At 42.2% G+C, this 12,231-nt stretch overlaps 1 protein-coding gene across 1 annotated transcript in view; it reads left to right on the forward strand.

The window, feature by feature from the left end:
* The first annotated feature begins 9,875 nt into the window (after positions 1–9,875).
* NECTIN3 (nectin cell adhesion molecule 3) overlaps positions 9,876–12,231 on the forward strand; it is a 196,960-nt gene continuing 194,604 nt past the window's right edge. The window contains exon 1 of the mRNA XM_045001873.1: positions 9,876–9,945. Within this exon, the coding sequence (XP_044857808.1) occupies positions 9,891–9,945 (55 nt within the window). The 5' untranslated portion in view covers positions 9,876–9,890. The remainder of the gene's footprint in view (positions 9,946–12,231) is intronic.

Genomic DNA, 12,231 nt, shown 5'->3' on the forward strand with positions numbered 1-12,231 from the left:
TTGTTAGGAAAAGTTTGAAGATAGTCATTTATCAAAGACAATGATGTAAGATCACTTGGGGAACTTAAAAGAGGGGACCTGGTCTGGTTCCACAATCTTGGAGAAACAAGAGTAGGCACTCTAAGCATAGACTTTGGGAGGGATAGAGTACTGACCCAAATAAATGTGGTGGCAAACAGGATACAGTTGGGTGTCACAACCAGACTTGAAGTTCTCTGCGAGAATCATCAGAGAAGCTACTGAGGGACAGGATTTCAGCGTGGCTGCCCCCTGAATATATGAGTGTAGCTGTGGAAAATGAGGCTGGAGAAGCTATAATAGAAATAAGTTATTGTGATGTAGTGTACCTGGTCCTTCATGGCCCACTGCTGGAAGCTCTGTCATTCTACTACACCCTGCCCCAGGAAATGAGCTGAGAAGGTGGGTCCTCCAGGCCTGACTGGAAAGGCTGTATAGAAGCAATCAGAACCCAGCAGGCTCTGATAAAATGAGCGACAGAGCCTTAGTGGGTCAGTTCCTGGCTGGAACAAGATGCTCCTCTCTGGCCACAAAAGGATGACTAGTTGTGTTTATTAAACCTGGGAGTGAAAGGACCTGAGAACTCTAAACTTAAGGTAATGGGTAGAGGTATAAAGAGAACAGATGGGAAGAGGCCCAGGGAATGCAGCAGCAATTTATTTAAAGAAGGCAGTAAATACATGGTTCCTGGGTTGGAACCCTGAGTACTGGGGAGACCTAGGTTCCCCCACTGGCCACTAGCAAAGTAGCCTAAGCCCTGAGAAGAGGATAAGGCTGTTTTAGAATCCTGAGGGGAGGGTTGCATTAAAGGGCCCAGTGATGGGGCTGAAGACACTGGTGTGGTCAGATAGATAGTTTCTCTTGGATACCTTAGAAGGGGTCCATTTCTGATTCTGTGACTCGGCTGAAGGGCTGAGCCACTGAAGACCTGCCTATGGAGGTTATAACCTACAGGAGTCACCAGGAGCAAGAAAAGAGATTATGGCACCACAACCAGCTGCTAGGCAGCACTCATGAGGTTAGAGTCACAGAAACCCAATGGAATGGACAAGGACCATCAGCCAGAAGATTAACAGAAACAATAGACACATCAGAAGCCCCTCCCAAGAGACCCTTCTCTGGTGATAGGTTTTTTTTCTTTCAATCAGGTAGTGAAAGATTTATAAAGTTTGGATGGGAATAATATCAATTTGGGTTGGTGATGTAAAGAGTCTGAAAGAAAGATTGTAAATATGAAAATAGTTAAACTTGTATCATTTGCAGTTTAAGTTATTTCTTTGTTTATATCTGGGAGGAGTTGTTGGGTGTCAATATTTTGTGTTTGTAGCAATGCGGCAACTCACCCCTGCGGCAGAAGTAGCTCTTTTGACCCACAGCACCCCCTACATGCCAGTGTCGTGCTTGGTCTTGGCCCCTGTGTCCCTCCTAGACCTGGTGCCCCTTGTCCTCAGGCACTGCCCCCTTGCAGTACCCCACTCTCTGGGTCTCCCCACCCAGGGGAACCCCCACCCACTATCCCCACCTCACCTCAGTATGGCCACTGCCAGTCATTAACTAGCCCCCATTCCCTGGGGAAGACTGCAGTGTAAGTGCCACTCATCACTGGCAAGGGGGGGTTGGACCTGTTGCCTCTGCCTACCTTTGGGCTGCCCGCTGCAGTCCTAGTACCTATTCAGCCTTACACTAGGCCTGCAGCTGGGCGGGGGGGGGGGGGGGGGAGGAACGAGGTGTCCAGGCCAGAGCTCCTCATCTCAAGTACTCTGGTGCAATCCCTAGCAGCCAGGCCCATCTCCCTCCACAGCTAGAGAAAACTAACTGTTCCTGGCCCACTGCCCTCTTATAAGGGGCAGTTGAGCCCTGATTGGGGCATGGTCACAACTGAGCCTGCTTCCCCAAACAGCCTGGGAACTGCTTGCTCCCAGCCACAGACCTCTCCTGGGCTGTTTTAAGCCCTTTAAGGTGGGAGCGCATGACCACCCTGCTACAGTGTTCCATTGAGGCAGTCAGTGAAGTCAGGGCAGGAAGCACTATTATAGGTTGGGTCAAAGCACCTTAAACTGATCCATTTAGCAGCTATCCGTCATACAGATTAGATTTAAGAAACAATAGAGTTGTCACCTTGTAGCACAAGACTGGGAAAAGCCTAAAGAGTTTTTGGGGCATGCTGACTGAAGCATTTTTGGTGCTGTGAGCAAGGACACTTCTTTTGGTTCCTCCTATGTTCAGAGAAACAAGACTTTGTGAACACTTTCTACTTTATAGGGATTGGCAGTCTGAAACCTGGTTCCCCTGAAGCCAAGGATTCTGTACAGGCTAAATTATGGAGATGCTAGAGCAGCTGTGACAGTAGAGTGGGGAGAGCCAGGTTGGACTTATATCCACTGAATTTGGCACCTGCCTACCTGAGCCCCTGGGAATCTTTGTTATGCAATTAAAGAAATCTTTATTTTTAATGTTCATTACTACAAGTTAAAACTAAGGTCAAGCAGTGACAAGGTGAAGACTCAGGGTACATCTTTCAGGACATTTTTGTATCTCCTCAGAGAGGTTATAAGCCATTTCGGCCAAGATGGATTACTGGAATGAGTACACAAAAGGTGCGTAATTGTCATTTCCCATTGATTTTAATTGAACTTCACTCAATTTTTAATACTCAGTCACTTCCACAGGCATTTTAGTGTGACATAGGAAAGGTAATGGGAAGAGTCATTTGATTTTTCTGACTGAATTGGGATGACTTTGGATTTACTCACATGCTTTCTATTAAATGGAATGCTCCCATCTAAAATTTATCTTCACACACCAGAACTGCTGTATTATGGTTCATACAGTAAAGCTCCCTTTTGTTTTACTCTGTTTGCTTACTTCCTATAATTAGATTTCTTACAGCTATGTATAGTCGAGTTGCCAATTTCCTGGAAATGGGTACATACCAGGTTGTTTTACAAAGGTAGTCATTGAAATAAATTTGTCAACATTCCAGCAATTAGTGTACTGGATTACATAATAAGTGATACCACTCAGTTCACCTCAGAATGCAGCATGTCAGCTCAGGAGAAGATATAGCCAGCTTAAGAGAAGGATGCATGTCTTTTGTTGCTGGTGGTACAATATCCTTGCTCACCCAAACTTGCAACAGGTTCTTTTTTTCTCAAATGGAAATAAGGTTATGTATTTTTGCAAAAACTGAACTAGTTAGATTCACATACAATAGAGCATGTAAACTTCAATAGTTAACCCAACTTAATCCATTTAATTTGTCTCAACTCCATGGACATGAATGAAGCTATATCTGCTTACACTAGCAGTCAGATTGGTCCGATATCCTGACTCACTTTCAACTGCAAAGCAAACGTTATCAAAAAGGCATGCAATTAACTCTTAAGAGGCTGTCTGGATTACTGGGAGAACTGGTCAAGGATGATCTATGGTGCATATTACTATCAAGTTAGAAATATTCACCTTAACAGTTAATAGCTAGCAATCAACTATGGAAGCATTTAATTTCTCTGACACATTAGCCACCTTTGTACTATCCCTTTTCCTTTCTAAGTTTGAACAGTCACTTAAGGGTTTTGTCAGTAGGCTGACTTCTTTCCCTCAGAGGTTCATTACATAGGTTTGAGGAGTTTAAGAATTTGTTTAGAACCCATGCCCCTTGTAGATGTTAACACTTGGTACAGATTCTAGAACTGGTCCTTTTTACATGAGCTGCTAAGCAAAATTCAGGGCCCTGATGGTGTCCCAGTTTGAAGTAGACACTGATTATTCAATCTCTTTCATTTACAATAATGTACCAAGTCTTCTTTCGCTGAAAAGAGTAGGAGGCAAATAGGAAACATTTCCTTTCTTCACTGTTCCAAGCCTATTTTTCTAGCCTACTGTGATGGGGTGTACTGAGCCCTTTGAGGCCCCCTGCTGGAGGCCTTGCAGTCCTACTACACCAACCCCAGAAAAGGAGCAGTAAAGAAGGGTCCTTCAGGAATGCCTAGAAAGGCTACATGGAAGCAGCCAATCAGCCAATCAATTAAAAAGAGCTACAGGGTTTGAGGGGGGCAGTTACTGGCTGGGACCAGAACGGTGAAGAAGGACTAGAAGGTTGTGAAACTCCCCAGATAAAGCAACTGGGAGAAACTCTGCTCAAGCAGTGATAGGGTTGTCAAGCTCTAGAGGCACAGAGGCCCGTGAGAGAGAAACCTGATTAAAAAGCGGGGAGAGACTGTTACAAGCTTTAGAGGCAAAGAGGCCTGAGAGAAGACATTGAGAAATTAGGACAGAGACTGAGAAACTCTCCAGGCAAGGAAACCTAGGAAAGACCCTGCTCAAAGAAGGAACAGACAGAAAAACCAAGAAAGTGATGGGACAAAATTTAAATGGCCCAGGAAATAGCAGCAGTAACCAAGTAAAGGAAGCAGTATGTGGTTGCTGTCTATAGGGTCCCTGAGTGGGAACCAGGAATAGTGGGTGGGCCCGGGTCCCCCAACCCCTCCCCCCAGCAACTGGAAAAGTGGCCTAAGCCCCAAGGAGGGGATATAATTCTGCATGAAAAGACTAAGAAAGGGGCTGGGAATTTAAACAAGCCCAGGGATGGAACAGAAGACCCTGAAGAGGGCCAACCATTCATTGAACTTTGTTACCCCTTGAAGAGGACTGAAGTTAAGGAGTAATCTGTCTGGAGAGATGGGACACCAGAGAATCACTGAGGACAAAGGGTCTCCAGGGAAAAATCCCTGGAGGCAGTGCTCCATAAGAGGGCAGGGACAGACTTAAACCTAGCCCAGAAGAAGCTGAGAACTGAGCCCAGAGACAGGACTGTGGATACTGACAAAGGCACAATGATAGACCCTGTTGAACCGTTGTTATCCTGGAAGGGGTTACTCATGCGTTTAGCTGGAGGACTGAGCCCCTGAAGACCTGTCTCATGAGGGCAACAGCTGATGGGGAATCATGAGGCAAGAGGGTACAGAATTTCACCCAACTGACAGGCAGCACTCATGAGAGGTGAGTGTACCCTTGACACCCAGCCTCTGTACCTCAAACAAAACAAGTGTCTCAGGGCCCCATTATTCCACTATCAGGCTGCTTCTGCTTGGCTTTCTCTCTTCTCTGGCCCTGTTGCTCCCACTTTGGACAAAGCAGAAAATTTCCCCATCCTTTACCCAAATATGCAAAACCCTTCCACCCAGCAGTCCAAATTCTTAGTCAAACTCCATTATGCCTTTTTTTAGGTGGGGCTCCTTAACCTTTTATAGCTATATTTAAAGATAATGGAGCATTCTCACCCATCAGTTCTAACCCAGCACCTATTTCTTGCCACATTAACTGCCCCTCTCCCTCCAAAATAATCAACTTTGGCAAGATAAGATCTTCTCTGCAGTAGTTTTTGCAGGTAGCTAGCTCTGAAAATGCTGTCATGTGGTTCGACTGATACCAGCTACCACTCCTATGACTTGTGTATTCTTTTCTCAATTGAATGGCAAGGACTTCATTTATGACCTGTTTGCCTTGGTTTTCTGAAACGTTTCCAGCCTCACTGCGAAGACTTTATTTGCCAGGGTACCACCTCAGTGACCAAAGCCTGCTACATCTTTGTGAAAGAGATTTGTCCCACTAGTTTTAAGATAAGCACTTAAGCTATGGAGCTGTTTGGTTGAGGGACACCTGAAATACCATCAGTTCGTGTTAACATTGCATATGCTTTGCACGAGTAAACCATTGCGTTGTCATATACAGCTCCTAATTACTCCCTTTTACAGCAGTCTCAGACCCATGACTCAGTTCTTTGAGGTTTTCTGCCATGCTGTGCTCCCTGAAGGTAAGCAGGATTATGGGACATTGATTATCCACTACACCAGGGGTAGGCAACCTATGGCACTCGTGCTGAAGGCAGCATGCGAGCTGATTTTCAGGGGCACTCACACTGCCCGGTCCTGGCCACTGGTCCAGGGGACTCTGCATTTTAATTTAATTTTAAATGAAGCTTCTTAAACATTTTAAAAACCTTATTTACTTTACATACAACAATAATTTAGTTATATATTATAGACTTATAGAAAGAAACCTTTTAAAAATGTTAAAATGTATGACTGGCACGTGAAACCTTAAATTAGAGTGAATAAATGAAGACTTGGCACACCACTTCTGAAAGGTTGCCGACCCCTACACTATACTGTAGTCTATAAGGATGGACGGGGGAAACCTAGCTGAGGGCCTAGAATTAAATCAGTCAAGCTTTTTTTTTTCTCTCCCTCCCTACTAACCTCATCTTCATATGGGATGCTTACCCTCACTATTGCCTCTTTTCTGGAAGAGCAAAGCATCTCACACCTATTTGTGGCAACAGCTGAAGGATAATTGCTTGATAACTTACCAGAATGCAAATACTTATTGCTCTTGTTTTCCCAGGTAGCATGATCATATAGCTGTAACTCATGGAGGGCATTAATAGATGCCCTGCAAAGGTATGGGCAGTCCCTGCATGCCCCCTTCCAGTTCCATGTGGCACTGCAGGTGTGACCCCTTAACTTTCTCTTGATTGGGTGGTAAAGGTCTCTTTTAAGAGAAGGAAAAGCCAACACTAACAAAGTAGCATTTCCCTTTTTAATAAGGACTCACTATAAGAAGCTATTACAACAACTCATGAGGCTGGGTTTGAAGGCCTGTGATTAAGATCTCTTTGATTAGCTCTCAGAAGTCAGCCAGCTTTGGCCCAAGGTAAGGAGGCCGCCAAAATTTGCGGTCAGGAAACATGGCTGCTGATTCCAGCTATAGGAAGCTTAGATGTTAACTTTGTTCTAGCACAATGCTTGCATAACTCTTGCTCATGTATGTGAATGAGAGCCAATTGTCTTCAACTGTTGTCCAGTTGTCCCCGAAGTCAGCTTCTCCAATCTTGCCGGGGGTACCCTTACACATTAGCAAGGTAAATTTTGTCCAAAATCTGTTTTTTCCCTAGTAGATACAATCAATAAGGGTAAGAGTGATGCATGAGGCAGACTTTCCCATCTGCCTTGGTCTCTCAGCCCAACTTTCTGCATGGTCACCTGACACTGGTGGCTCAGAAAAGGAGCTGAGCAATAAGACTTGCAAAAGCTAAAGAGATGGCTAGAAAACCTCTCATTTGATAGCCAAATGGAGCCTGATAATTGTTGTCAGCAGCTACCGGTGTGGTGCTCTGCTCTTGTTTGATGATGATAACAGTAGGATGCGTGTGTGTTCCCTCTGTGTGCTGCCCCGGTTCTGTGCAGATAGCTGACATAGCAAACCCCGAGAGAACCCCCAAAGACCACAGACTCTACAAGCTTTTGCTAGCATAGCTAGATCTGACGGGGGTGTGATCTCTGATCTTCTGCGAGCACAGTTCCATCAAAGGCCATAGTGCAGGTGGAGTTAAACTGGCTAAATTGCAGATGTGCCACTAATAGCTTATTTTCACTTGGTCTGGTGTAATAAGCAATGTTGGCCAAGGTGCAGCCATACTCGTGTAAATGCATCCATGTAATCTTCATTCCAAATGCTTTGCTGGTACAGTGTCCTTATACAGCTACACTAGTAAAGAGCTCTTATTGTAGACCTGGTGTAATAGTCCTGTCTTTTGAGGTTCAGATACTTGACTCAGTTAAGAGTCTGAAATACAGCCACCCTCTACTCTCTACATTTCAAAAACAATATTGTTCAGTGCACCATTTTATTTCTCAGATAACTAATCTGAGAAAGCTTCACTAGTTTTCATAGTAAATGTTCAGAAACTGTCATTTTTCTTGAGTTTTATTTGGTGCTGTAAAGTCGATATCATTAATACTCATATTTGTAATGAGAAAAATGATAAGCAATGAGTCAACTATTTCTTTTATGCTAATGAGTCAACAGATGGTTGTGCCCTTGGATAGTAGATACTCTTTAGCATTACATCTTTTGGAAATTTTCATAGTGCTTTCCGATGAGCAACAGCATGTAGCATTGTTAAGCTTGATTAAGCAAATATAATTGGCTATAGTTAATGTTTTTGTGTAAACGTAAAATATTCAGCTTAAAGATTGTTGTTAATCTTTAAATACCTTATTTAAAGTGATGTAACCAACTCTAAAGTATTTAACATTTAAGCAACTCAGTGATTGTTTTCTTCAACTGTATTTTGTCACAGAAATCCACTTAAGGCTCATAATTAGTGCTAATCATAAATGTTTAACCCGTTCCCACCACATTTGCCTTTCTTTGTGTAGATTATACCCTAGCCATGGGTGGCAAGTTTGTAAAATGCTGAGGACCCGGGCCCCACACAAATATATAACCTGCCGCCCATGACCCTAGCTGTGTCATCAGCACATTTATCCATTTTTGGTTTTCCTAAGGCCCTGTCTACATGAAAGTTGTACCACTTTGTACCACAGTAGTATGAAGTGGGACAAGCCTCTAGTGTTGACTCCATTAAACAGGGTAAGCTCTTATACTGATACAGCTTCTTACTTGAAAAGCAGTGTGTGTGACATTACCCAGGATACAATCTGCACTCTTGAATTGCTGTGTCATCACAGTTCTACAACCTGAGGTGCCTTTCTGATTCCTTTGCTGTGAGAGCTACCACTCCTGGGTCTGCTCACACACAACCTTCGGCATGTAAATCACTCCAAGTTATATTGTATGAGTGCTATAGCCAGCCACTCTTGAATTACACTGCAGAGAAACGCCAACAAATTCCCAGTCCCAGACTTTCCCCAGAAATGTACATCTTGTACTGCCCAACTCTCTCCTGGACAATATAAGCTCATATAAAGTAAGTCATTTTATTAATAGAAAATGATGTGCACAAACCCTGTTATCCCAAATGGAGTTTCCCAAACCCTTCAGTCTAAACACACTGGCTTTATTGTTTTATCTAAATAAGTTTATTAGCTACAGAAAGATGTTAAGTGACTACAGGTAATGAGGCAAAAAAGTCAGAATTGGTTACAAGAAAATAGAAGTAAAATGCAACTAATGCCTAACTTAACAAGTTAAGTGAATTCAAAGCAAAGTCTCTCTCACCACATGTTTCAGCAGTCTTATTGGCTGAATTTCTTTCAGTCAAGATTCACCACCCCCACCTCAGGACAAATGCTACTTCCTTTGTTCTTTGTTTGTTGATGCCATGGGTAGAGAGAAAGGGAGGAATAATTTGGGGTGTGTACTCTACCTTCTTATAGTTCTTTCTCTTCTTTGAGAAGCATCTCCAGCTTAGGTTCAGGCAACAAAGTCTGTGTAGATGGGAACCCCAAGCTGTTTCTCTGTCAAGATGTTGAGGTGTTGTGTTTTTTTTTACCAACACCCTCTTTTCTGCCAAAGAGTTGCCACCTAATCAGGTGATGGTCCATTTGATTTTGTTGACACCTGGGTGAGGTATGGACTAGCCTTTTGTCTCTGGGAACTGGTTTGAGACTGCTCCCCAGACTTGAAATATGTCTTAGTAATCATACTGTAGAATCTTACAACTTTACATACAATGTTGCCACATATTTTACCAGGACACTAATGGTCAGCAAATCATGAGTTTTCAAATAATACCTCACAAGACATACTTTATACAAAATTAATTGAAGTCCAGTAAAAGGGGTGAACATTGGGATACAGACTGTCACAGTGAGTTCTACTGTTAAACACCTCTGTATTGGTATAACTGCTTCCATAGTAGGGGGTTGTACCAGTATGACCATTTGGTATAAAGATTACACCCTTCACCAAATTAATTACACAGTTGAAAATAAAACTGTGATTAGACCCAGCCTGACTTAACCTTTCCAGTTAGTCCCTCCCCTCTAGTTGCATTACTTTGTTCCTTGTTTAATTTTCTCCACTTCATCTTTCCGGTTGAGGTGGATGTTATCTGCACGGAAGCAATGATTCAGAAAAGCACTTCAACAGAAAAACTGGGATCTGCAAGCAGCTTCCAAGGTATAGCCTCAAATTACCTTTTTATTTTAGCTTTGTCTTTTGACAGGTTTTTCACTGAACTCTGTGACACTGATTACACCTTAGTGGCCATCCACTAGATCAACTGTAGGTCAGAATGTTACTTGTGACTTCTCCCTGGCAATTGAAAGGTTTCAAGTAAATTTTATATATATTCTATTTTGCAGTATACTCATGTGGAATTATGTACATTCCTCCCACTCTTAACCTGTAATGCTTAGCTAAAGCCCTGTTAATGGCTGTATGTTTAAGCTCTAAATGACTTTTGAACTCCATAAGTTTATTATGAGCATTATCAAGTGACATGTCTACAATGTGATTAAGTGTAAAATAAAGACCAGGTCTTGCAGACCGTGTGGAGTAGTGAAGGAAGGTGTATTGGAAACAATAAGCTTTATGGTCAGTGTTTGCCGGATGGGGACCCATCTCACAGCTTTTCAAAGCCAAGTATTACATGTTCTATGCTCAAGAACTTAATGGACTTGAAACCTTTGGTAGCTGTTAACCATTTGGCTATTTGCTTGGGAAAATGCTGTATTGAGCTGGTCAGAAATTTCAACAGAACAATGTTCTGTTGGAATTCTCCAATTTGTTGAAATCAAAATTAAACAGTGTCTAAACAATGACTTGAAGCCCCTTCAAAAATCAAGCATTTTAAATCAGAAAGTATCACTAAAAATACAAAGTACATATTAACTTAACTGATCATGTTCCTACATGTGATTTCCACTATTGCTGGCCTCAAAACTGCACAGAACTAAGCTTTAGTGATAGTTTTGATTGGTCAGTTCTCACATACTTCAGAATCTTCCAATCCATTTGTACTACACAGTTTTCTACTGTAGTCATCCCTGTAATAGCTGATCTTTCCAGAGCGCATTAAGCAACTTTATTCAAATCTGTCACATATTAGTTATCACATTCTCTCCCCAGGGAGAGAATTATGTGCAGCGGAGTGTCTAGTTTTGGTAGGGTTTATTTAGATATAAATGTTGCCATATTTGTTAGATAAGGCACAGTTAAAGCAACATGCTTTGCTGTTCGAATGGAAGATGGTGAGGTTTAGGATGGTCCTTAATTCCTCTGAGTTTGTTCCAGTCATAGATCAGCCCACCCATTTCATCTCCTCAACTTGGGGCCTGATTCTTTTAAAGTATCAGCTTGGCGGACTTCTTTTCAGTGTTGCTCCCTTGCCTGAATTTGACACAACTCTGTGTGAACTATTTTCAAACATACAAGTACTAATATAATGCTGTTTATTCGACATTTCAGCATGGTGATAAGTCCTAATAGATCGATAAGTCATATGAACATACACCTGAAGTGTTCATGCAAAAAGTCACTTGTGTTAAGCCTCCATCATCTAGAGGAGGTTGAAAAGTTTTCTGGCATGATTTTCAAACCAAAAAGCCCTTTTCAAAAATCTGACATTTTCCATAGCAAAGTTTGTTTTACTGGAAAATTTTGATTTTTTTTTTCTCCTGGGGGTGGGGAGACAAAACTGGCCCCCAGCCTGCCTAGAAGGCTCTTGTCATTCACTTCTGCCAGCCAAACTGACAAAAGCTTTCTCATAGGGCTGCCAAGGCTGAGAACTGAATTGTTGCACCTTAGTTATGTCTTTTGCACAGTTCTAGTGGTACTTCTTACTTAGGGCTAACTGCAACATGCCAATCTAATCCCAACTGATTCTGCTAATATCACCACAGATAAATGCTTGAAGAGAAGTCCCTCCCCTTCAAATACCCCTATATACTATTTAAAGCCACACCTTCATTTCTTCACGTTGGAAAGCCTGAATAACTCTCAATATTCGATGTTCACCCACCTTTTATCTCTACCAGTTTTGCAAAAAGCAAGAATTAAAGATACTTTTTCTTTGATGATAGCACTCAGGTTCTAAGTGAATGCTCTATTAAAGTATTATCCATTTATTCATGCTTTCCACACAGGATCTCACAAGTAAAGTATCTTCTTAATAATCTTCTCTTCATTTCTATATTGTAAGAACAGAAATCCTACAAAGAAAAATCTCTAAGGAACTCAGCAACATCAAGGTGCTGTAAAAAGCATAAAGCTACTAAGTGAGCTATGATTTTCAAGAAAAAACTTGAACTCCCAAGGATTCCCTTGAAAATAGAACAAGATCAGTTTCCATATCCTGTACAGAGAGTTAATGGGAACTTGATAGGTCAATTTAAAATTTCTGATGTGGATCACTGTGTTTCAGTCTTAAAACAAATGGGTTGAGCAAGCAGACCCTTGCTCTTT

This window comes from Mauremys mutica, chromosome 1 (genome assembly GCF_020497125.1).
Source record: "Mauremys mutica isolate MM-2020 ecotype Southern chromosome 1, ASM2049712v1, whole genome shotgun sequence".
NCBI lineage: Eukaryota > Metazoa > Chordata > Testudines > Geoemydidae > Mauremys > Mauremys mutica.